Here is a 25,824-nt window from a genome sequence, read left to right as displayed (position 1 = left end):
CACGGTCCCCCCCAAACCCTCCCTCCTGACCCCAGTACCTCTCCATCTCCGTGCACCACAGGATGTCCTCCTTCTCGTTCATGAAGACGGGGAAATGCTGGTCTTTGCCCTGCTTGATGGAGTTGGAGCGAGTGGTGATGGTTCGCACCTTGCTGAACTGCAAGAGGCACAGGCTCGTCACGCTGCCGGAGCGCTCCCCGCGGAGACGCTGCTGAACCCCGGGTGGGCAACGCCACCCCTACCCCCCCCCAGCACCCCTCCCTGCAACCCAGGACCCCCCCACAACCCCCCCCGGGGCTGACCTTGGCTATCCTGCCGTGCTCCAGGCACTCCTGGAGTTCCAGCTTATCGTTGACTGTGGACGCCAGCGGCCTGGAGGGAGAGAGGGGGTCGGTGTGGGGTGGCAGCGCCGCATCCCCGTGTCCCCACGCGGCGGCTCCCCAGGAGGGGTTTGGGGGGGGGCTGCAGCCATCTGGGGGCTGTTTTGGGGGGGGACAGCGAGACGCAGCGGATACACGCGCTGGAAGAGATGCCGGGGACCAGCTCTGCGCCGTGCCACGAGCAGAGGGAGCAGCTCTGGGGTTTTGGGGCGTGCTGCTGCTCCTGCACAGCGAGCAGGGCACAGACACACCGGGGACGGTGCCAGGAGGGCTGCAACCGAGGGGCTACAGCCACGCAACCGCGGAGCCACGGCCACACCGGGGTCGGACCCAGGCCCTTTGGGCAGCCCCCGCCGCGCCGGGCACGCACGCAGCCGGGGCGCTCTCACCAACCTGTTCATACCGGGAAGGTTCCCCCAGAAGTACCGCGCCCTGTGTGCCGCAGACACTTCTTTGGCATCGATCATGACGGGGTTGGACTGCCAGAGCGAGGAGAGGCCGGGGGTCACCGGGGGGGGGCTCTGCGGGGCCCCGGGGTGCCCCCGCAGGCCGGGTCCCCGGGGGACAGCGGCGGTGCCACGCGCCCGGCCCCGGCACTCACCTCGAGGAAGCGCGAGATGTCCCTTTTGTCGCTCACCCCCATGGCCACCACGTTCTCAAAGAGCCAGAAGAAGGGCCGGTCGTCGCCCTCCTTGGGCCGGGCTTCGTGCAGGAGGCGGTAAAACTCGAAGAAGAGGCGCCCGGTGCCCTCTGGGCAGGAGAGAGAGAGAGAGAAGCACGGCATCAGCAGGGGGCCGGCGCTGGCGGCGGGGCAGCGGCAGCAGCGCGGGGACACCCACCGTACAGCCCCTTCCTGGCCGGGTTGACGATGGAGAGGTCGTTGCAGGGGCTCCCCCCAATCACCAGGTCGAATGGGCCCCACTCCTGTATCTGCGAGGGAAAAGCACACGGGGGGGGTGAGCCTGGGGTCTGCACCCACCTGCTCCGGGCACGGCACAGCGGTGCCAGGGGAAGCCCCGGGACGAGGCAGCACGGGGCGCAGGGGCCGTGTCGGAGGGGACAGGGATTTGGGGTGGGATGGGATGCCCCCATCCCCGGGGAGACCCGCAGGGAGGGGAAGCCACGGGGGGCAGCCGGCAGCACCTACGTGTTTCTGGGTGACATTTCGGACGTCCCCGACGTACATGATCTTGCCCTGGTGCCTCACCATGCCCACGGTGATGGAGTCCTCGCACACCTCGGAGGCGATGTAGCGGTCCACCTGGATGCCCAGGTCCTTCAGCACCAGTAGGCCTGCAGGCAGTGGGGCCAGGGTCAGCGGGGCGTAGGGGAGGGGGCTCATCCCACCTCTCCATCCCATCTCATCTCATCCCATCCCATCCCAATCCCCAAACCATCCCCATCCCATCCCAATCCCCAAACCATCCCCATCCCATCCCAATCCCCAAACCCATCCCCCTCCCCAAACCATCCCCATCCCCAAACCCATCCCCATCCCCATCCCATCAGCACCGCTCTGCACGTGCCAGCCCTGGGACCTCCCCGACCTCCCTCGGGGTGGGACCTGCGGAGGGGCTGCCAGGACAGGGACCCCCCATGCCCCCCACCCACCTGTGGCGATGCCGTCGAAGAGCGAGAGCACGCGGATGGGCTTCCTCTTCTCGGCTGGGACAGGCGGGTAAACCTTTGGTGGGTCCTGCAAGCAACGGGGGGGGGCACATGAAGCGACGGGGGGGGGGAGAAGCAGGGGTCCTGTGGCGGGGCGGGGGCGGGGGGCACTCACAAACTCCTGGTCGTGGTTGTTGGCGAAGAACATCTGCAGGCGGGAGGGCCAGTCCTCGCGCCGCCGCAGCAGCCCGTAGATGCCCTTGTGGCCGCACATGTAGCAGTTCCAGGGGTCCTCCTTGATGGCCGCCTGCGCCGCCCCCGGGCCCACCAGCAGGTCCACGCACTCCACGCAAAAGCACCTTGGGGGGGGGGGGTAAGAGAGGGGCAAGCATCAGCCACGGGGGGCTGGGGGCAGGGGGACGGGGCCCCGGGACCCCCGGCACCACCCCCAGGTAGCCGCGGTGCGCCAGGGCTGTGCGCACACGTCGGTGTGCCGTGGTGGTGATGCCCCCCTGCACGGCCCCGCGCCCCACAGGACCAACGGCAGCCCCCTCCCCTTGGCCTTTGGGGGACACCAGGCCCCCCCCAGCCCCACGGGCCCCCCGTGGCACCGACCTGCAGCAGTTGTTGTTGCCGCACATGAGCACCTCGCGGCCGCCGCAGCAGATGGTGCAGTAGGACTGGTAGCCGTCGTCGTCGTACTGGTACGCGCACTCCAAGAAGCAGTTCTGAGGAGGGGGAGGGGGGGAGAACGAGGGTGTCAGCAGGGTGTGCACCCCCCCAGACCCCGTGCTGGGCCACGGGGGGGTGTGTGGGAAGAGGGCGTTTTGGGGTGGGGGTCCCCCCGCTGCCCTGTACCTTGCAGTTTTGGCACATCCCCCCGATGAACAGAGGGTGCTCCAGGGTGACGTTGAGGCTCCCGCAGGAGATGCAGATATCTGGAGGGCATGGGGAGGGGGGGGGCAGGTGACCCTAGGGGGGTCTGTGCCCCCCCCCAGCACCCCCAGAGCCAGATGGGGCCGCCCTGCTCCTCACCCCTGCCCATGCTGATGATGCCAGACCCTGGTGCCACCCCCAAGGACCCCCCCCCGATCTCCATGGGCTGGGGGCTGCTCGTGGCCCCCCTCAGCTCACCAGGCTGAGGCTCGCAGCCCCCCCCCAGCCTTCTCCCACCCCCCCCAGCCCCTCTGCCTCCACCGCCGGGGGGTGCAGGCTGGGGCCATGCTCACCTTCGATGTTCCTGCATTTCTGCCGGACCTCGTAGACGAGTCGCTCTGCGGAGGAGAGGGGTGCTCAGGGCGGGGGTGCACGGGGGGGGGGGAGCCCCTCGGCACCTCGGGGGGGGTCCTGCCCCAGCCCGGACCCCTGCACTCAGCACCAAACGGGGCGAAGGGACCCGGTCCCGAGGACACGGCACGGTGCTCGCCCCCATGCCACGGGGCAGGGGGTCCCGGGGGGGGGGTCTGCAGTACCTCGGGTGCGCTCGTCGATGATCTCCTTGACCTTGGGCTTCTCCGTTGTGCTTTTTCTGGGCTTTTTGGCGGGCGGGGGCGGTGCGTAGGCGGCGGCTTCGGGCTCGACCCACATCTCCGTGTACACTTCTTTGTAGGGGTTGCGCTCCTCTGCGGGAAGGGGGGGGGGCGCCGTGAGCAGGGACGTAGCACCCCAATTCTGTGAGGGTCCCCGGGGGGCTGCAGCCACTGGTGCCACCACCACCCGTGGCTGAGGTTCCTGCTGGCTACGCAGCTGCCCAAGGCTGCCGAGCGGCTCCGTGTCCCCTGGGGACACTGCTCCCGGTGTCCCCGTGCCCCCCACACCCTGCCCAAGGTCCCAGACCCGTCCCCGCTGCCGCTCACCCTCGGGGGGCTCCAGGCCCTTGGGGCCGGAGGGTTGGAAGCCTCCCAGCGCCCACTCGATCATCTGCTTGTTCTGGATCTCCACCACCTTGGAGGTGTCCGTCTCGTCGTTCTCGGGGCACGCCGGGAAGATCTTCCCCGCTCTGCTGCTCGCCACCTGCACGGGGAGCACCAACGTCACCCCCTGCCCCCACCGGGACCCCCCCCCAGCAGCCCTGTGCTACACCTACACCAGCAGACCCCCCCCTAAAACCCTGACACCTTGCGGAGCTGCCAGGAGACCCCAGAGGGACAGAACCTCCCCCAGCGCTGCCCTAGAGGTGCCGGTCCCTCAGCCTCCAGAGACCCCCGGCCAGGCCAGGCGACTCCCAGACACCCCCAACATCATCCTAGGGAGCCCCCCCGCTGCTCGCCCACCCCCCGAGCGATGCCCCGAGCTCCCTGGGATGCAGCTTTTGTGCCACGGGGGGACGGAGCAGGGCTGGATGCGCCCACACGGAGCCCCCAGGAGGGGCCGTGCCCAGCCCCGCTCCCCTCGGATGCCCCGAGCGCCCCGTCCCCGCGCCCCCCCCCCGGCGCTCACCTGCAGCACCTCGTAGATGGCTTTGCGGTACATGGGCTGCTTGTTGTAGGTGGCCTGGTGGAAGGCGCTGGAGAAGGAGCTGAGGGGCAGGAGCTTCTCCACGCAGACCTGCGGGGGGAGACGGGGACGCCGCCGTCACATGCCGGGGGAGGGGGCGCAACAAAAAAACGGGGACGGCGCGCAGGGGGCCGGGGGTGCCACTTACCACCGAGAACTTGCCGTCCCCAAACCACATCACCCAGCGGGTGCCCTCGGCCGCCCGGCTCCGTCCCGTCATCCACCAGGACACGATGCGCCCCGGCCACCAGGAGAAGCCGCGCAGCTTGCCCCACACCAGCTCGCCGATGCCGAAGCCGCGGCCGTCCTGCGCCGGGAGAGGGGACGGGGAAAAAGGGTTGGGGGGCGCAGCGTCAAGGGGGGGGGGATGCGCACAGGAGGGAAAGGGTCCGGGGTGGGGGCACCGCGGGGCGCGCTCACCTCGTACTCGGGCTCGTCGTCGGCCGACTTGGACGTGTTCTTGTCGACGGCGTCGGCCACCACGGGCTCAGGCGTGGTGGCCACGTTGGGCGAGGCGGGGTCGGTGGGCTGCTGCGAGGCGGGGGGGCTGGCCTCCTCCTCCTTCTGGGGCTCGGCCCGCGGCGTCTCCTCCACCACGTTCATCACGGCGATCACCTTCGCCTTCTTCTCCGCCTGGTGTTGGGGGGAGAGGGGGCGTCAGGGCAAGGCAGGACCCCCCACATCCCATCGCATCCCAATCCCATCCCAATCCCATCCCCATCCCATCCCCATCCCAATCCCATCCCATCGCATCCCAATCCCATCCCAATCCCATCCCCATCCCATCCCCATCCCAATCCCATCCCATCGCATCCCAATCCCATCCCAATCCCATCCCCATCCCATTTCACGCCTGTTGCATTCCATCAGACCCTCATCCCGCCCCATCCCCATTCCATCACATCCTCACCCCATTGCATCCCCATCCCATCCCCATCCCATCCCCATCCCTTTTCCTGTCCCACCCCATAGGGAAGGCTCCCACCAGGCCCCCCCCATAGCAGGGGGCTCCATCTCAACAGCTTGGAGCCCCCCAGCAGCACCCACTGCCCCAGCCCCCAGGCTGTGCCGTGGGGTGCTCCCCGCTGTCCCCGTGCCTCAGTTTCCCCCTGCAGTCCTGGGGGGGCATGGCTGGAGGAGCTGGCACCTGCCCCCCAGCCAGAACCTGCTCTGCCCCCCGAGGGGCTGCCCCAGCCCCTGCCCCATCCTGGGTGTCCCCAAATCCACCAGCAGCCCCCCAGCCCCTGCCCCAGTTGGTGGAGCCGTGGCCTCTACTGGAGGGACTGGAGCTGGGAGGGGGGGGCTCAGGAGCCCCCCAGCGACACCAGGAGGAGGGGGCCCAGCCCCGGGAGCCCCCCGCCTCCAACCCACGTCCCCCCCATCCCTGTCTCCATCCCACCCCTGCCTGTCCCGGGACAGCTGGCGCCCCCCGGGCACCCCCCGGGCACCCCCTGGGACCCCCTGTCCCTGGTGCGGGGCCACCCCCGGGGGGTGCCGTGCGCCCGGCTCAGTTGTCACCAAGTTGGCCAAGCCGGGACGCACGGAGTTGAGCCGTGCCGAGCCGTGCCGAGCCAACTTCAGCTGCACCCAGCCAAACTCAGCCAAACCGTGCCAAGCCGTGCCAAACTCCGCCGGGACGGACCCAGCGGGGCCAAACCACGGCAAACTCAGATAGCCCGGTCCGAGATGGGCTGAGCTGGACCAAACCGTGCCAAACCGTGCCAAACTGTGCCGGGCCGGGCTGATCCGAGCCGGGCTGATCCGTGCCGATCCGGGGTACCCTCCGCGCCCATCCCGCGCAGCCCACCTACCCATGCGGGCCGCGGCGGGGCCGAACCGTGCCGAGCCGTGCTAATCCGAGCCGAGCCGTGCCGGGCCGGGCTGCCGGGGGCACGGCCGGCGGTTCTTTGTCTGGGAACCCCGGGTCACATGGTCCCCGCCGGCCCGGCTGGTTGGCTGCGGGGGAGGGGCGGCACGGCACGGCACGGCACGGCACGGCACGGCACGGCACGGCTCGGCTCGGATCGGGGCACCCGTCCCCGCCCCGCACGGCACGGACCGGCCCGGCTCGGATCGGATCGGATCGGATCGGATCGGCTCAATCAGCACGCTCCGGTGTTGCCCGGTCCCGCTCGGCTCGGCTCAGCTCGGCACGGTTCGGTCCCCTGTCCCCCGGGGCGCACAGCCCGGCTCGGCTCGGCTCGGCCCGGCACGGCTGGGCGCCTCCTTCCCTGGCCGGACCGGGCGGCCGCGGGGAAGCAGCGGGCTGGACCGGGCTGTACCGAGCCGTGCCGGGCCGTGCCGAGCCGTGCTGGGCTGTATTGAGCCGTGCCGGGCTGTACCGAGCCGGGCCGGGCCGTGCCGAGCCGGGCCAAGCAGCATCAAAGCCTGTGCGCATCCCCCGCTCCGCAGCCAGGCTCGGGGCAGCCCCCGGAGCCGTGCCGAGCCGTGCCGAGCCGTGCCAGCCCCCCAGCAGGCCCCCGCGGTCACTCACCAGCAGCGTCCCCGTGCCCGGCGGTGGCAGTCCCGGCTCGGCTCGGCTCGGCTCGGCTCGGGGCAGACTCCCCGCCCCGGCGCCGCTCGGCGCTGCCTTTTGTCCCGGCGGCCGCGGCCCCGCTCCCGGCCCCTTTGTGTTGCAGAGCGGCGGGACAAAGGGGGGAATGGCCCTGGCCCCCGGGCATGGGCTGCCCCGGGGGGGGCGGCCTGGCACGGCAGGAATCCGGCGGGGGGCGGGGGCGGGACCCCTTGGCCCCCTTTGGCCCCCCTTGGCCCGGTTCGGACCCCTCGGGGACCCCCTGTCCCGGTCCGTGCGCTGGCACGGCTCCTGGGGCACCGGCCTGGGTCGGGCTGCAGCGCCCCGGTGTGTGTCCCCCAGTGTCCCCAAGTGTCCCCGAGGGGTCTGGGGGGTCCCATCAGGGCTGCACCACCTTGGCACGGGTCCCCTGAGTGTCCCCAAGGAGCCCGGGGGTCCCCAAACACGTCCCATTGAGCCGCACCCCAAAGCAGCTCCAGGCACCCCAGAGCGCGTCCCCAAGGAGCCGGGGGTCCCGTGGGGTCCCGTGGGGTCCCCTGGGGTCACAGCCCCCTGGGGTCCCGGCTGTCCCATGGGGTCCCAGCCCCCTGGCTGTCCCCTGGGGTCTCGGGGTCCCCTGGGGTCCCCTGTGGACCCCTTGGCCCCACACCTCGCTCTCGCCCCCGTCCCCCTTCCCGGGTGCCCCCAGCCCTGGCACAGCCCCGGCACCATGGCCGGGACCCCCCCCCCAGGCCGTGCCAGCACCCGGCCCCCCCGCAGCATCACAGCACAGAGCCCCCCCCGCCACGCACCCACGGACCCGTGCCAGGGGTGGGAGGGGGCAGCGTGGCCCCCGTGGGCTCCGGGGGGCTCCTGGGGGGCTCCGGGCCCCGCTCCGTGTCCCGGGGGCTGAGCTGTCACCGGGCCACGAGAAAAAACGAGCGCAGAGACGGCGACGGCACCGGGCCCCCCACCCTAGGGTGCCCCCTGGCAGCACCCAGCCCGCTGCCCCCCCCCCCCCACCCCGCTGTGCCCCCCTGCTGCAGCCCAGGGCCGTGCTCAGGGCCCCTTTGTGTTGCAGATGGAGGGGACAAAGGGGCAATGGCCGTGGCCCCGGGCACGGGACAGTTTGGGGAAATGGGGTGGGGGATGGCAGCAGAGCCCCCCCACACCTCGTCCCCAGCCCCAGCCCCTCTGCATGGCCCCTGCTACCCCCACCCTGCCCGGGGGACTGGGGGGTGAGGGTCCCCCAAGGGCAGAGCCCCCTGTGCACCTCAAACACCATTGACACGGCTGCACCCCAAAACCATCAGGGCAGCCCAGGGGCACCCCGTCCCCTCCGTGCAGGAGGATCCGGGGCACCCCACAGCTCTGGGGACCTGGCACACGGCCCCTCTCAGCCCACCCCACTGCGTCCCCCTGTCCCAGCCCCATAAAGGATGCCACGCGCCCAGGGGAAACCTGCACGGAGCCACCAGAGGGGTCTGGGGTGGCAGGGGCCTGGCTCCCCGTCCCCTCAGGGCTGCTTGGGTTGGGGTTCACCCCGCAGAATCGCCCCAGTGTGCCCCAAACCCGAGCTGAGACAGCCTCGTGCCTGGCAGCTGCAGAGGGGAGAGGGGGCAGCAGTGCCATGACCCCCCTGGGACGTGGGCCTTGAGGTGCAGGCCATGGGGTCCCCCATGGCATAGGGACCCCATAGCACAGGGACCACATGGTACATGGAACCCCACAGCACAGGAACCCCCATGTCACAGGGACTCCATGGCACAAGGACCCCATAGCACAGGGACCCCATGGCACAGGGATCCCAATGGCACGGGGACCCCATAGCACAGGGACCCCATAGCACAGGGACCCCCATGGCACAGGGACCCCATGGCACAGGGATCCCCATGGCACGAGGACCCCATAGCACAGGGACCCCATAGCACAGGGACCCCATGGCACAGGGACCCCAATGGCACAGAGATCCCAATGGCACAGGGACCCCACGACACAGGGACCCCATAGCACAGGGACCCCCATGGCACAGGGACCCCACTGGCATGGGGACCCCCTCTCAGGAACGAGTGCTTGGGTCCTGTACAACAGCCAGGAAATCCCAACAGCACTTGAGCAACCAAGGTGCTGCGGCACTGGGGAGACTGGGGGGACTGCGGCCCAACTGGGGCCACATCCATGACGTGCCCAGGGACTGGGGGCAACTGGGGGGGGGGCACAGCCTGCTGGGCACCAGCAGTTTGGGCAGGAATGGCACCCTGTGCCCCGGGCACTGCAAAAAACAGCAAAAAGATCACCTACAAAAAAAAGATCAGCCTGGCCAGGGCTGAGAGGGGCCAGGGCGTGCTCGGAGCATTTTGGAGCGGGGGGAGCTGTGGGCAGGGAAATGGGGGGTGCGAGGGGCTGCAGGGAGCGTGGGGAGCCCCACTGGGAATGGGGTGACCCAGAGGGACAGGGAGGACACGAAAAGCACCGGAGAGAAGCTGTGGCCAAAGCTGTGGGCCCCTCCGGGTGGGGGCTGCTGCTGGGGGCTGTGTCCTGGGGAAGGAGCAGGCTGTGCCCAGCGCCAGGCAGGGGGAGGAAATCCCCCATCCACCGGCAATTAACGTGGAGATAAGCTGAGATGGGCACATCCATCCTGCTCCTGCCCTCGGGCCACAGCCGTCCCAGCCCCATCCCAACCCCAAACCAGCCCCATCCCCATCCCATCGCCATCCAAACCCCAAACCAGCCCCATCCCCATCCCATCACCATCCAAACCCCAAACCAGCCCCGTTCCCATCCCCATCCCCGTTCCCATCCCCATCCCCTTCCCCATCCCATCTTTATCCCATCCCCATCCCCATCCCATCCCCATCCCATCCCCATCTCCATCCCATCCCAATCCTGCTGTGGATGGGTGAGGGCCGGTGCCCAGCCCCTCCCCACACCCTTGGGTGCTGCTCTGGGGGTGCCGGGGAGGCAGCAACCTCCCCATGAGTCGAGGCAGCCCCATCGTGGGGACACAGAGCCCCCAGAGCACCCCCGTGCCGGAGCAGTGCCCTCAGGCAGGGAGGCAGAAAGCCACCAACCTGCTCGGCCAGCCAAAAATATGTCCCGGGGAGGGTTTGATTGCAGGGATTGAGGCCCCCACAGACACAAATCAGCCGGTGCTGATACCGGGCAGGTTCCCGGCACGTGGCCGTGCCACCCTCACCACTGCCACCGCTGTGCCACCGTCCCCATCCCCCTGCCCTCCCGGCACCCCCGAATAAACCGAACCCTTGGGGCGCAGCCGGGGGCACGGCTGGCCTGGGGAGCTCCCCGGCAGGACACGCCGTCCCCTCTGCCACGGCCACACGTGGCTGTCCCCGTCCCCTGGCAGCGCACCGCGGCCACCGGCACCGAGTGACAAGCGGCGCAGGGCAGGCGGGCGGCGCGGTTTGTCAGCCCCGCTGCGAGATCAAGGGCGGGCGGGCGGACCCAGCTTGAACCCATTTCAGGCCTTCTCCCCGTAATGAAAAGAAAACACTTCGTCTTATTAGAAAAATAAAGGAATTCGGCGCGGCTAAGCCCGGCATTGTTTGAGAGCGAGGAACCACTGAAAAGGAGTATGTTGATTTTTTTTTTTTTTTTTTAGCGTTTTTTCCCCCAATTATTTTTGGCCGACGAGCGATTCTGGCTGACCTGAATCTGAAATGTTTTTGGCGAGCGAACCGTGCTGAGGAAAATGTGTGCTGCATCCCCCTGCCCTGTGCCGGGCCCTGCGCTGGGCTGTGCGGGGCGAGAAGGGGCAGCACCGGCACGGCGTCCCCGCGTCCCCGTGTCCCCACGTCCCCACGTCCCCAGCCCCATTTTCCTGGGCCGGGTTTGGCACAGAGCGAAGCAGCAGCGAGGGGCTGTGTGCGTGGCCCCGGCCGTGGCCGTGGTGCCGCAGGCTGCAGTGCTGCTCGTGGCCAGCGTGCGGCTGCACCGGGGCTGTGCCGCGCCGCCCTGCGGCTGCGGGAACCGCCCGCGTCCCTGCGTCCCCTGTGTCCCCTGTGTCCCTGTGTCCCTGCGTCCCCCTGCCCCACAGCAGGGCAGCAGACCCCGAACCAGGCCACGTATTTGGGTGGAAATCCCTGGGGCGCAGGTCCCAGCTGGGACCCCCCCCTGACACCCTCATGGCCCTCGGCTGTGCCCTGACCTTGCGGTGCCTGCGGGGACGCCCTGGCTGTGCCACGCACCCCATGGGGACATCGCAGCTGTGCCATGCACCCCATGGGGACCTTGTGGCCACGACAGCCATGCCATGCACCCCATGGGGACACCGTGGCCGTGCCTTGCACCCCAAGGCAATGCCCTGGCCACGCCACCTGCGTCCTGCACCCCACGGGGACCTCACGGCCATGCCTTGGACCCCGTGGGGATGTCCTGGCTGTGCCAGCCACGTCCCACGCCCCTTGGGGACAAACCGGCTGCACCTTGCACCCCGTGGGGACACGGTGGCCCTGCCGGCCATGCCCTGAGCACGGTGCCCCACGGGGACAAGCCAGCCGTGCCGGCCACCCCAGCGCGGTGCCTGCTCTGAATGGTGCCGCGGTGGCCGAGGGGACCTGTTGCCAGGGAGACCCGCTGGCAGCGAGGGACGGCGCAGAGGGGGGGCCACGGGGACATGGAGGGGACCAGCGCCGTGGTGGGGGCTGGGGGCTGCACCCACCCAAGGGGGCTCTCGCTGCGGACACCAAAAAACCAGGGGACCCAGGGGCCGTGGGGGTGACGGAGCCCCCCTGCCCCACGCGCAGCCATCGCGCAGAGCATCCCCGGTGCTGGCACGGGGACGGGCGAGGGTCTCCCACATCCAATGGCCCCCCCAAGACCCAGCCCAGGGACCCCAAAAGCCACAGAGCCGCCACCCGCCGTGTGTGGAGCCTCGTCCTGCTCCTCGGGGTCCCCTCTCCCCGGGGCCGCAGCCCCGCAGCGGGGTGGCACCGCGGCTCCTGGCTCCCGTGCAGCCAGGGGCTCCCGCGCAGCCCCCTCGCAGCCCCCCCTGCGCCGCCCTCGGCTTTTATTATTTTAATTGCGTCACGGCTCTCGCTGGTTCCCCTGGAAACCGGGAGAAAAGGCCGGTCCCCGCGGGGAGGAGGAGGAGGAGGAGGAGGAGGAGAAGGGCCCTGCTCTGCACCCAGCGCGGGTGGCTGCGCACGCACGGCCCCGTCCCCATCCCCATCCCCGGGACCACCGCGTTCCCCAGGGCCCTGCTGGGGGCGGTGGTCCCACGGGAGCCCCTCACCACCAGCCAGGTGCCCGGTGGCATCTACCAGCACCGGCAGCCTGCCTGGGGCTCTGCGCCGCACCAGTGCTCCCAGTGAGCAACTGGGAAGTGCTCATGGAAGACGCCGCGGCACCGGTACACGCGTCGCCCCGGCCGTGTCTCCTTACCTCCCGCTTCCAGCGGGCCAGCCACTCGTCCCGCTTCCTCTTGCTGATGTAGTAGGGGTCCCCGGCCTGGAAGGTGTGCCGCTGCATGGGCCGCTGCCGCAGGCTCGACTCCCAGCCCAGCCCGCCGCGCAGCCGCCCGCGGGAGCCCTGCGAGACAGCGGGGAGAGGGAGAGGAGGATGAAGGCTGCGGCTCCGCGGGGACACAGGGCGGGCGGCATCACGGGGGGGCTGCGGGGGGCACTACGGGGGCTGCGGGGGGCATTGCGGGGGGCTGCGGGGGAAAATTACGGGGGGATTTGGGGGTATTGTGCTGCGCCCACCAGCACTGGCTGGGGAGGTGGCGCTCCCCAACTGGGCGCATGCACAAACACACAGACGTCTGTGCACACACTCACACATGCACACACACATGTGCACACACACACACACACACGTGCACACACACACACACGTGCACCCGCACGTCCCTGGCCCGTGCCCGCACCCAGCAGTGGGTGCAGCAGTGCTGGCACCGCGCCTTGCCCCACGGTGGGCACCTCTGGCGCAGCCCCCGGGGGTGTTTCAGGGCCCAGCCCGGGTGGAGCCCCCTGGGACACCACAGGCACAGCCCCTGGACGCTGCTCAGCACCACTCAGTGTGGTCCCGTGCCCTGCAGATTCGGGGTGCAGGGCCCCATCCAGCTCAGGGGGCTGCCTCAGGGCTCTGCTGTGTCTCCTTCGGGTGTCTCGGTGCCCGGCCCATACTTGCCTCCATTTTCAGGGTGTCGAAGTTGTTTTCCTCCTTCTCTTCCTTGCCTGCACACAGAACAGAGAGCAGCCATCAGCTCGCTGCCACGGGGCAGGGACGCTGGCCCCACGGCGGGGAGGGAAAAGGACCCCAATGGGGAGCAGCCCTGGCCACGGGGGGGGGACCCCATCGCGGCGAGCATCCCCGGGGGCTCCCACGCCCCCTCCCCACACCCGTGCCGGGGGCTGGGGCAGGACCCCGGGGGCAGCTGCGGGGCGGGCAGGGGAAGCGGAGCCCGGCCGGCTTCCTGTGCTATCAGCCCATCTCGCGCGCTGCAGGTACTCGCAAGCCGCTGCCGGGAAAGCAGCTAAAAATAACCCGGCCGTTTCTGGGGCTGCAAACCTTCGCTGAGCTCGAAGCCACCGAGTGACGAGGCTGCGGGGAAGGTGGAGAGAGGGGAGGGGGGGTGAGCAGGGCTCCAGTGTGTGTGTGCACGCCGGGGCACCCACCCACGCCACGCCGTGCCGTGCCGCGCCGCGCCGGCAGCTGCTGCGTGCACAAAGCCTCGTCCCCGGCTGTTGGCCACCCCACGGGACCCCCGTCCTGTGAAAAGGGACCCCCTCGCCGGCCCCTCCATGGGGTGGTGACACCAGGCAGGCACGGTGACGCTCTGTGCACCCCAGGGTGCCCCCTGGCACCGCGTCCCTCCGGGTCCTTGGACGCAGCCCCTCCGGACGCCCACCCACGCCGGACGCCGGGAGAGGCGGGCGGATGCCGGGGCGGCGGTGGCTGCGAGCCAGGCGGCTCTGCCAAGGCACGTCCTCCCCTGCCCCAGAGGTGCTGGGAACCCGAAATCCGTGGGGCAGCCAGGCCCTGGCAGGAGCAGGAGCACAGCTGAGCCCTGCGCTGGGTGCGGGGGGCGGTGGTGGGGGGGGCAGGAGCTCCCCGGCTGCGTGCCGGGGGTGGCGGCGTGTGTGCGGGGGGAACGGGTCACTTGTCCTCCTGGTCCTGCCTGCAGGAAAAGGGGACTGCAGGTGGGGAAACTGAGGCACGGGTCAGGCCTCGGGCACTGGGATGGACTGGACGGGTGTCCCCCAGCCTCCAGGCCTCGCTGCATGGGGGCAGTCTCAGCACCCCCTGCACAGGGGGACACGGCACGGGGGCACCTTTCCTCAGGGGAACCTTTCCTCTGCCAGGGGACTTGGGGAGGGCCCGGGGTGGGGTGGCACAGAGAGCACGGGGCAAGCAAGCAGGGTTGGAGGGACCAAGAAGCAGAAGAGGATTTGGCAGGAGCTGAGTGTGTCGCTGCAAGGTGGCGAGGCAGCCGCTAGCCACGGCGCGGAGAGGTGCTGGGCACCTGCCTCGAGGTGAGACCCGCAGAGCCCGCGGCTGCTGGGGGCTCCCTGGACACTGGTAACCCTGGAGGAGACCCGAAAGCCCCGGGCAGGATCGGTGCCTGAGCCCTGAGCCTGAGGGAGGAGCTGGACCTGGCACTGGGCACGTTTAGCTGGGGGCAGTGGTCGGCTCTGGGGGGCTCAGGGAAGCCCCCCCGGGCGGTCTGAATGCGCCCGCCCGGCAGAGCTGCAGCCGCTGCGCCTTTGGGTGCTCGCTGTGAAGGAGCAGACCGAGCAAGAAGTCGAGGGGCAGACCACGGCGGGTATGAAAGGGCTCTTTAATGCAGAGGGAGAGGTGCTGAACATGAGCCCTTGGCCGGGAGATGAAACCTGACCGCTGCCGCTGGCACCGCGGCGCGCCTCGCGCAGGGTGAGTCACGGGCTGGCCCTCGCCCCCGGTGCAGGGGGGTCTCCATCGCTCCCACGCCTCCCCACCATCCCGCAGGCCTGGCCAAAACGTTGTCCCAGCCCGGGACGTGCAGGGGGGGGTCCCCTGAGGGCTCTGCAGGTGGTGTGGAGCAGGGGCAGTGGCGCAGGGCAGGACCGCGGGCTGTCCCCGTGCCGTGCCCGGGTGCCACGCTGGGGCTGCTGCCGGTGCGAGGCGGGTGCTGGCCCCAGGCGGCTCGGCACGGGGCCAGCCCCACGCCAGGAGTCTCCTTTTGCTCCACCAGCAGCCCGGCTGCTCCTCTCCCTCAGATGGCTGCTCTGGGCCTCGTGACTGCAGCATCATCTGCCTCGCTCAGCTCCGTCCCCGGCCCTGCCGCGCTCATCCTCACCCACCAGCTCCGCGCCCCGGCGCTGCCACCCCCCTGGGACAGCGGTGTCCAACTCTAACCCTGTCCCTCCGCACAGCGGCTGTGGGGTCGGTGCATCCCGTCCCACCTCTCCACCCCGTTATCAGGCCCTTCCCCACGGGACGGATGGAGCCGGGCACAGCTCCGCTGCCGGGGCGAGCGGTGCCGCTCCCTCCTGTAACCAGACACGGAGAGGAGGGGAGAAGCCTCCCTGGGGCGAAGCAGCGCTGCCGGGGCCCGGAGCCAGCTCCAGAACCGGAGCAGCCCCGGGCAGGGCCGGTCCCCGTGGGGCCCCGCAGGCGGCGTGCCAGCTCGTGCCGGCGGCGCCGCATCCTGCCCGGGCAGCACACGGGCACGGCACGGCAGCGTGGGGCTGGACACGGCAGGCAGCGGGCACAGCGGGCAGGGAGGTGCTGAGGCAGGGCAGAGATTGAGGCTGGGGGCACCCCTGGGTGCTGCTGTCCCCCCCTTTCCCCAGCAGCGTGGCCCCCCAGCACACCACGCCGTGGCGCATGCAGGGCTGCCATGCAAAGCTGCACGAGCACCGGCGGCCGTGGCACGTGCCGGGCAGGCTCGCATGCAGGCGGGGGGCACAGCGGCACCGGGGGACCCGCAGCAGGACACAGCTCCTGCCCTGCCCACCCTGCGCACCGAGGGGAGGAGGAGGAGGAGGGGAGGCAGCCCCCGGTCTGACCAGCAGCCCCCCACCCCACAGCCCACGTGGCACGGAGCCCTTCCTCCTCCTCCTCGTCCTCCTTCTGCTCCTTCTCCTCCTTCCTCTCTTCCTTTCCCCTCCTTCTTCTCTTCCTCCTCCTCCTCCTTCTCCTCTACCTCTTCCTGCTCTTTCTCCTCCCTGCCTTCCTCCTCCTCATCCTCCTTCTCATCCTCCTCTTCCTCTGCTAACCTTCCTCCTCCTCATCCTCTCCCCCTTCCCCTTGCTTGTCCTCCTCCCTCCTTCCTCTTCATCCTCCTCCTCTTCCTTTTCGTCATCCTCTTCCTCCTCCTCCTTTCTCCTCCTACTCTTCCTCTTTCTTTTTGTTTTCCTCCTCCTCCTCCTCTTCCTCCTCTTCCTCCTCCTTCTCTTCCTCTATCTGCTCCTCCTCCTCTGCCCCCTCCTCCTCCTCTTCCTCCTCCTCCTCTTCCTGTTCCTCCTCTTCCTCGTTTTCCTCCTCCTCTTCTCTTCCTCTTCATCCTCCCCCTTCCTCTTTCTCCTCTTCTTTCTCCTCCCTCTCTTCCTCCCCTTCCTTCTCTCCCTCATCCTTCTCTTCCTCCTCCTCCTCATCTTTCTCATCCTTCTCCTCCTCATCCTTCCTCTTCTTTCTCCTCCCTCTCCTCCTTCTTCTCTTCCTCCCCCTCCTCCTCATCTTCTTCTTCCTCCTCTTCCTCCTCTTCTCCTCTTCATCCTTCCCCTTCCTCTTCCTCCTCTTCTTTCTTTCTCCTCCCTCTCTTCCTCCTCCTCCTCCTCCTCCTCCTCCTCCTCCTCCCCCTCCTCATCTTTCTCCTCCTCCTCCTCCTCCTCATCTTCCTCCTCCTCCTCCTCCTCCGCCCAGCCGTGGCGGCCGCTGTCCCCCCCCAGGCCATGCCGGGCAGGGTCGGGGGGTCCGTGTGGGCACAGCGGGACCCCGTGCGCCCACACCCCGCGGCGGCCGGCCCTGAACGCTCAGGTCTTACTTTTCTCTGCGGCCTCCAGGAGTTTCCTCCTCCCGCGTTTCTTCTGGGGGTCGGAAGGGGCCAGCTCACCCTCATCGGCCGGGGCGTCCAGGCCCTCCTTGGGGGTGCAGCGGCCGTTCTCCAGCGCCCGGCCCGTCTCGCCGTCCGGCAGGCTCTCCGTCTCGTCCTCCTCGGGGCGCCCGCCCTTGGGGCTCGTGCCGCCCTCCTCGGCGCCCTTCCACTGGGCTCCGTCCGCCTCCAGGTCCCCGTTGGGCAGCGGCTCGGCGGGGCTGGCCTCCGGGCAGGGCGGGGGGCACTTGGGGACGGCCGCGATGTCTTTGGGGGTGTCACTGCTTTCCACCTGCCAAGAAGGAGAGGGACACGATCTGTGACGGGCGCGGGGACGCGAGCACCGGGCTCCCCCTGGGGATGCTGGCCCCATCGCTCCCTGTCCCCCGAATCCTCCCCATTTCCACAGGCAGCATGGCATGTGGGGTGCTTGTGGGAGCATGGCCCACGACCCCAGAGACCTGGGGCCTGATGGCTGCTTGTGATGGGAAGACCAAGTTCCAGCTCCGAGAAATCGGGCACGCGAGGCTGCAGGGACTGACGGCGCACCCCAGGAGCAGGATGGGGCTAAAACAGCACTGCAGGAGCAGGAGGTGCTGCCACAGCCAGCCCGATGGCCAGGACGTGCAGCCACACTGCCATGGACCACCTTGGGACCACCACACAGACTGGACACTGTGAAGGCCAAGACACAAAGCTGTGACACCCTCAGGACCAGGACACGTGGACACGACACCCTCGGGACCATCGCACTCTCAGGAGCAGGACACAATGCCATGAAACCCTCAAAAGCAAGAAAAAGGCACGTGGCACCACGAGGTCCTGGATACACTGCCGTGACACCCCAAGGACCATGCAGGATACGTGGGCTTGATGCAGTCAGGACCAGGACACGGGGACATGGCACCCTGAGGACCAGGACATGCTGCTGTGACACTCCAGGACTAGGCCATGCTGCTACAACACCCTCAGGACACGAACAAGCTCCCATGGCAGCATCAGGACCACGACACAACACCGTGGCACCCTCAGGACCAGGACACGCTGCCGTGACACACTGAGCACCAGGAGACACTGACATGGCAACCTGAGGACAAGACACAAGGCCCAGGACAGCCATGGCATGCTCAGGACCAGGACAAGATGCCACCGCACCCTCAGGACCAGGACAATGCCTTGGCACCTTCAGGCCCGGGACACAGCACCGTGACATCCTCAGGAGGAGGACACGGTGCTCTGGCTCCCTCAGCACCCAGACATGCTGTCACGACACCTTCAGGACATGGAGACATATCCATGACATCCTTAGGACCAGGAAAAACTTCCATGGATCCCACAGCACCTGGACCCACAGGCACGACACAGTCAGGACGAAGATACAGTGCCATGAAACGCTCAGGGCCAGCAAACGGTGCCATGGCTCCCTCAGGACTGGGACAAACTGGCACAGGGACCTTAGGACCAGGACACAAGGCCACGATCCCCTCAGGATGAAGACACAGGGCTGTGGGACACTCAGGACCAGAGCACAGATCTGTAGTACTGTCAGGACAAGGGAGCAATGTCATGGCAGCCTCAAGACCAGGACACAGGCCGTGACACAATTGGGACCAAGACAGGACAGCACTGCACCCTGAGGACAAGGCAACAATGCCTTGGCACCTCCAGGTCCCTGACACACCAGGTCATGGTGCCGTGGCTCCATCAGGACCAGGACACAAGGCCATGGCACCCTCAGGACCAGGACACGCTGTCCTGATGCCCTCAGGACCAGCACAAGCCACCATGACACACGCAGGACCAGGACAAGGTGGCAGCACACGTTCAGGGCCATGACTAGGCCATGATGCCCTGAGGATCAGGACACATGTCCACAGCACCCTCCTGACAAGGACACAACACCATGACCCTCTCAGGACCACGACACAATGCCATGGCACACTCAGGACCAGGACTAAGTGCTGTGACACCCCTGGGACAAGGACACACAGCCCTGGCACTTGCAGGCCCAGAACCCAACGCCACGACACTGTTAGGACCCAGACGTGCTGCCATGGGACATTGCCAAAACACGGTGACACCCTCAGCACCAGGACACGGTGCCATGGCACCCTCAGCACTAGGACACGCTTAGGACCAGGACACAAGGTGGTGGCACCCACAGGGCCAGGCCATGCCTCAGTGTCACTCTCAGGACCATGGCACAGCACCGTGACACCTGCAGGACTAGGACATGCTGCCATGCCCTCAGGACAACGACACGCACGGCACCCTCAGAACCACAGCACGCTGCTGTGACATCCTCGTGAGCAGGGCACGAAGCCACAGCACTGTCAGGACCTGGACACGGAGATGTGACACCCCCAGACCCAGGACACACGAACATGACACACGCAGGACACGCTGCAATGGCACCCTCCAGACACCGGGACACTGACGGCACCCTCAGCACGCTGCCATGACACGCTCGGGAGCAGAATAAGAGGCCACGACAACCTCGGGAGCATAACACCATGACATGACAACCTCACGAACAGGACACAGCACCGTGACACCCACAGATCAGGACACGCTGCCACGGCACCCTCAGGACGACACGGTGCCACGGAACCATCGAGATAAGGACACGATATGATGACAGCCTCAGGGCAGTGACACGCGGCCAGGGCACCCTGAGGGGAAAGGCACACCACCACGGCACCCCCAGAACCAGGACTCAGTGCCGTGACACCATGCAGGACACCCAGCCATGGCACCTTCAGTAGCATGTCACCTTGCCGTGACACCACCAGGGTCAGGACATGTGGCCATGACACGTGCAGCACCAGGACACACTTTGGTGGCACCATGAGGAGCAGGGGACACTGCTGTGGTGCCACCAGGACCAGGACCCACAGCTAGGCCAATGTGAGGACATCTGTCTCTGGCTGGGATGGAGTTAATTCTCTTCACAGCAGCTCACAAGGAGCCATGTTTCGGATCCGTGCCCCCGGCGATGCCGGCAGCACACGGACTTTAGCCGGGGCTGACCAGCGCTGGCACAGCGCCGAGGCCGCCCCTGTTCCTCACACAGCAGCCCGGGGGGGCACCGCCAGGCAGACGACCCCAACTCCTTCGTTTATTAAACAATTTCTACCTGGCTCACAGGATTTCTTGCTTTTACTTTTCCTTTCCGCTGGTGGCGGTGGTAGGGTGAGCAGGTGGCGGCATGGTGCTGAGCTGCCTGCAGGCATTAGCCCCAGCACCACGGCACCCTCAGGACCAGGGCATGGTGCCACGGTACCCTCAGCACCAAGACAGACAGAAGGACGTGGCACCCCCAGCAGCAGGACACTCTGCAATGACACCTCCAGGAGGAGGACACGCTGTCGTGGCACCATCAGGACCAGGGCACACAAACAGAAAAGGATGTGACAGGATGGGGACCTTAATACACTGCCAGGACACCCTGAGGACCAGGGCCCACTGCCACAGGAACATCAGGACCAGGAAACACTGCTACGGTACCCTCAGGACCAGAAAACAAAGCTGTGTCACCGCGAGGATGATGACACGCTGCCGTGACACCATCAGGACCAGGAGACGTGGCCATGGCACCCTCAGGACTGGGACAGAACACCAGGACACCGTGAGGACAAAGGTGAAAGCATCTGACACCACGAGGACCTGGGTATGATGCCCTGACAGGGAGAGGACACACCAACGTGACACCACCGAGGTCTGGGAACACTGCCACAACAACCCCATGGACAAGGACACGATGTCATGACACGGTCAGGACAAGGACACGCTTTAGTGTCACCCTCTGGACCTGGACAGGTGGCCATGACCAAGAGAAAAGTCTGTGACACCGTCAGGACCCGGATACACTGCCCAGGCACCCTCAGGACCAGGACACAGCCATGGGCACCTCAGGACCTGGCCACACGGACACTGACACCTGCAGGGCTGTGACACAGGGACACGACACCCTCGGCACCAGGACAGACAGCTGTGGCACCCTCAGAATCAGGACACAGCACCTTAACATGCTCAGGATCAGGACACGCTGTCATGATACACTCAGGAGAAGGGCACCTGGGTGTGACACCCGCAGGAGTATGACACAGCCATGACCTTTGCAGGACAAGGACACGCAGCCATGGCACCCTCAGGACCAGAATACGCTTCCAGGGGACCCTCAGGATGAGGACATGACCATGACACCCAGGACTAGGACACTGCAGTGGCATCGTGAGGCCAGAACACACTGCCACGAATCCCTTGGATGGAAGCCACTTTGCAGTGACAACCTTGGGACCAGGATGTGCTCCACAACACCCCCAGGGCCAGGCACAACAACACGGCAGATGCTTGGACCCGGGACCAGGACTGACTGCCAGGATGCCTCAGGACCAGGACATGTGGGCATGACCAGGACACACTGGGACGAGCACACAGGCTCAGGGCACGAGCCCATGGCACCCTCCGACACCGGACATAACGCTACGGCTCCCTTGGGATGCAGACACACAGGTATGGCACCAGGTGGACAGGTCACAGAGCAACGTGACCCTCGTGACAAGGACAAACTGCCACATCACCCCTAGGACCAGGTCACACAGCCCTGAGGCCCTCGGGGCCACAACAGAAAGCCAAAACACCCCGAGACCCGGGACGTAATGCCACCAAACCACCTGGATGAGGCCACGATGCCCTGACACCCTCAGGACCTGCACACACCGCGACGACACCCTCAGCACCGCGACGTGCTGCCGCAGTACCCTCAAGACCAAGACAGATGGACGGCCGTGCCACCATCAGGACAGGCCGTGTGGCCGGGACTCCCTTAGGGGCAGGTCACATTGCCTGGCACCCTCAGGCCCAGGACATGCTGCCACGGCACCGTGAGCACCAGGACACACGGCGGTGACATCTGCAGGGTCAGGAGATCCTGGAGGATCAAGGTGCCCTCAGGATGCAGACACACGACCGTGACGCCCCAGGGACCAGGACACAGTGGGATGGCACCCGGCCAGGACCAGCCACCCCTCTCCTGCCCACCCTGTCGCAGCGGGGCTGGGGACAGCGCTAGGTGCACGTGCTTGTGCAAGGGACACGTGGAACCAGGGCCCACGGCACAAGTGTGCGTGCGTGCGCGCGCACATGACAGGCGGAGCCGGGCACCGTGGTGTGTGTGTGTGCATGTGACAGGAAGAGACAGGGCGTGTGACAACTGCGTGTGTGTGTGCATGAGCCCGAAACCACCCGTGACGTGTGCGTGTGGGTGTCCGTACGTGTACGTGCCCCACAGGCAGAGCCGGAGACCGCGCCACGCGTGCGTGCGCTCCACGTGCAGGGACCACGTCGCGTTTTTGAGCGTGCCCGTGTGCCAGGCAGGGCCAGGCCCTGCCACAACCCTGTGTGCACATGCGTGTGCACATGTGACACGGGGACAAGGCCCACAGGGTGTGTGTGTGAGCAGGGAAGAGTGACAGGCACAGCCGGAGCCTGCGACACGCGCTGGTGTGTCAGCCTGACGGTGCCAACACCTCGGGGGGGGTGTGCGCGCGTGGCAGGCGGTGCCGGGGGCCGCAGGAAGTGTGCAGCCGGTCCCGGCTCGCGCGTGCAGCGACAGACCGGTGGGCGTGCGTGGGTGTGAGACTCGGGGGAGGACTGTCTGTGCCGGCACTCGTGGGGACGCTGCTCTTGCGTGTGAGCCCGAGCGGCAGACGGAGACGGCAGCGGCACGAGCGCGGGAGATGGTGGGGCCGAAGCCGGCCAGGACGCGCGTGCAAGCGGCGAGCGAGGCCGCGGGGTCAGAGGCAGCTGTGCTGGTCCCTGAGGGTCCGGGGGCGAAGCGGCCGCAGCGGCGAGGGCGTGTGGACAGAGGCAGTGGGAGCAGAGTCAGAGTGAAAGGACCCAGCCCGGCTCGGCGGTTTCCGTGGCAAAGGAGAGTGAAAGTGCTGCTGCGTCACGGCGACATCCAGCCGGGTGCGCGGCTCGGCTGCGGCACGGTGGGCTCAGCCCCCCCCCTGGCTCACCGTGCTCACAGGCTCAGCCCTGTCCCGTGGGTGCAGCCTCGCTCCGTGTCACCGTGGGACTCGGCTCTGAGCAGTGGGGCCAGCGCAAGCCACAGCTGGGCCCTCGTGAGGGGCCTGGCACCGGCCTCCCCGTGCGCTGCCGGCGGTGCCAACCCCGGTGTCACCCCGGCTGTGCCAGCCCTGGGACAGAGGTGGCCGAACTCCCCGAGGGCTGACACCCGCGGGTGCTGCCGCTGCCTCCCCGCGCCGAGGCGGTGGCACCCGGCTGTTTCCTGTGCTCCACGCTCGCCTCCGTGAGCCCGTGCACCCCGCGCCCTCGCGCTCGCCTCCCTCACCGCAGCGCCAGCTCTGCAGGAGGCCCGGGGCCGCGGCGGTTTTGCTGCAGCCCTGGGACAGAGCAGGAGGCCCCAGGCCTGCTCGTGGCCCAGCCCTACCGGGGCAGAGCCCCCCGCTTCTGCGGCGGGGACGCCAGGAAGTGCTGGGGGGCGGGCGGTGCGCCCTCACCTTCCCCGCTCCGCTGCCAGCGCCCAGCTCAGGGTCCCCGCGGTGCTGGGGGGGGGGGGCGGCGTGCTCCGGGGCCCGTGTGGCGCAGCGGGGAGCTGGCGGCAGGCACCGTCCTCCCCCTGCCCCACGAACTACACGTCCCAGGATGCACCGTTCGGTGGCGAGGAGCCAGGCGGCGAGGAAGCAAATGCCGAGCTGCCAGCCAGCCTTGGCGTGAGCACGGTGCCCGGGCTGTGCCGCGCGCCCTTCCCCTGCCCCCCAGGGAGGGAGGGGGGGGCGCCTCGGATGAGGTGCGTGGTGAGACCCCAACCCTAGAGGGGGCACGAGGGGGGCCGGCAGGTGACGGAGGGCCCTTTGCTCTCCCACACACCCCACGTTTGCACTGCTGCTGCCGCCCGCTCGCCCGCAGCGCAGCTCCGCGGCCCAGCCACCCCCAGGGCGCAGGAACCCCCCCCCCCCCACCCAGTCTTCCCCAGGCCTGCCGGTTTGGGGAGGGGGTTGGGGAGGTGGGCGAGGGGGTCCGCATGCCGCTTACCATCGTGCATCCCCTGCCGAGGGCCGTGCAGACCCCAGACCCCCGTCCGGCCGCCCGCGCGCAGGCGCCTCCTCGCCGCGCTGGCTGCTCGCTGCGGCGTCCCCACGGCGGGCGCTTCCTGCTCGCCCGGCCGCCGGCCCCGCTGCCGCAGTCACTTCCTCCGCTCGCTCAGCCGCTCGCCGCCGGCCCCGGCCCCGGTGCAGGCAGCAGGGCCGGAGAAGGCGGCGGGGAAGGACGGGGCCAGGCGGGGAGGCAGCTGCGCACAGCCTGCCAGCGGAGCCGGGAAGGAGGGGACGAGCCCGCGGCAACCCGCAGGGGGAGGAACGGGGCTGGAGAAGCAGGGGGGGGCGCAGCCGCAGGGTGCCGGGGGGACCCTGGTGGGGTCTCGCAGAGCCAGCAGTGCCAGCAATGGGCTGGGGGATGCAGGGTAGAGCTCCCCGGGGCCTCCCTGCTGTGCTGTGCTGCACGGCCCCCCGTGCAGTGATGGTGCCGGGGGGGGGGGAGCTGGGGCCAGGCTGGTCCCGCTCCCACCGCTCCCAGGGACGCGGCAAGCCCTGGAGCAACCACAGCACTTGTACTGGGGCACGAGGACACCGCGTGCCCGTGCACCAGGGACACACGAGCCACCGCCGCCAGCCCTGGGGACACCACGCAGCCTCTCCACGTGCCAAATGGCCACCGGCCCCGGCACAGCCCGGTCCCCAGGGTGGCCGAAAGCCCGTGCCACCGGCAGGGCGGAGGTGGCTGGCTGAGCTGTGCCGCAGGAGAGCCCGGACAAGAGCAAGGGCGAGCACAGCAGGACGAGGCTGAAGGACAAACCTCGCCGAGCCACCGCGCAGGCTCCCTGGGACCCGCAGGACTGCAGTGACAGGGCTGTGGAGACGCCAAGGTGTGCCAGCAGCACGGTGCCGGGCCCCGGGCACCTCCACGGGGCTGGATGCGGCCACGTCCACGGAGAGACGCCGGGGAGCAGGGGGAGCCGCGAGGGGTCGGTGCCTGCACACGAGCCTCATGCAGGGTCTGGAAGTGATTGTGCGGCGCACGCTCACGCTCCCCCCCCCGCGTCCCCCTGCCACCCTCACACTGCTGGTGCCTGAACCACCATGGCTCGGAGCTGCTGGGGGGCAGAGATGGCCCAGAAAAGGGATGGAGCGGGGTTTAGGGGAGAATCAAAGCAGGGTTTGGGAGCTGCACCGTGTCCCTGCGCCCCAGAGCTCGCTGTAAGGGGCTGAAGGCAGAGGGATGAGTGAGGGGGGTGCACGGGAACGGGCTGAGGGCCCACGTCCTTGTGGCAGGCCCTGCGGCAGGAGCGAGGGCAGCTGCTCCCTGCACGGCCGTGGTGGCTGCTGCCCTCCCCGGGGGTCCGCAGCCCCCCTGTCCCCGCCGTGCCGCGCGCCCCCAGCCCCGCTCTCGCCTCCAGCTCGGGGCCGCATCCTGGCTGCCGTGCCGAAAACAATGCGAGGGGCTGCGTGCGCTTCCCAGGGAGGAAACGGGAAGCGCCGACCCAATGTGGTTTGGATTAGGCGGCGGCACGGGCTGGCGGGGGGCACGGCCGCGGGGGGCTCGGCACGGCCCCGCTGCGCCCCGGACGGGATCCGGCCGCCCCCCCTCTCCCCACGCGGCCACGGCCGCCCCGCTCCCCGCGCCTCCAGCGCCGCGCCGGAGCCCTGGCCCCGCTCCAGCTCCTCCCTTGGCAGCCCCTTCCCGGCCGTGCTGCAGCCCTTCCCGCAGCC

The 25,824-nt window shown here is 68.6% G+C and overlaps 1 protein-coding gene across 2 annotated transcripts in view; it reads right to left on the bottom strand.

Moving 5' to 3' along the window:
* Positions 1-25,824, bottom strand: part of DNMT3A (DNA methyltransferase 3 alpha) — a 43,502-nt gene that overhangs the window by 627 nt on the left and 17,051 nt on the right. The window contains exons 4-22 of one of the 2 annotated variants that reach the window (XM_082757272.1): positions 16,982-17,321; positions 13,144-13,190; positions 12,397-12,543; positions 4,905-5,117; positions 4,633-4,791; positions 4,428-4,535; positions 3,845-4,001; positions 3,461-3,610; positions 3,218-3,262; positions 2,847-2,926; positions 2,604-2,716; positions 2,164-2,347; positions 1,992-2,076; positions 1,528-1,673; positions 1,220-1,310; positions 982-1,130; positions 774-859; positions 303-372; positions 39-157 (exon numbers count right to left, since the gene is read on the bottom strand). In XM_082757272.1, coding sequence (XP_082613398.1) covers positions 39-157; positions 303-372; positions 774-859; positions 982-1,130; positions 1,220-1,310; positions 1,528-1,673; positions 1,992-2,076; positions 2,164-2,347; positions 2,604-2,716; positions 2,847-2,926; positions 3,218-3,262; positions 3,461-3,610; positions 3,845-4,001; positions 4,428-4,535; positions 4,633-4,791; positions 4,905-5,117; positions 12,397-12,543; positions 13,144-13,190; positions 16,982-17,321 — 2,489 coding nt within the window. The remainder of the gene's footprint in view (positions 1-38; positions 158-302; positions 373-773; positions 860-981; positions 1,131-1,219; positions 1,311-1,527; positions 1,674-1,991; positions 2,077-2,163; positions 2,348-2,603; positions 2,717-2,846; positions 2,927-3,217; positions 3,263-3,460; positions 3,611-3,844; positions 4,002-4,427; positions 4,536-4,632; positions 4,792-4,904; positions 5,118-12,396; positions 12,544-13,143; positions 13,191-16,981; positions 17,322-25,824) is intronic. The other variant, XM_082757273.1, reaches the window with a different exon arrangement.

Source organism: Aythya marila (assembly GCF_965140915.1).
Source record: "Aythya marila genome assembly, chromosome: 3".
NCBI lineage: Eukaryota > Metazoa > Chordata > Aves > Anseriformes > Anatidae > Aythya > Aythya marila.
This window is presented reverse-complemented; position numbering and strand designations above follow the sequence as displayed.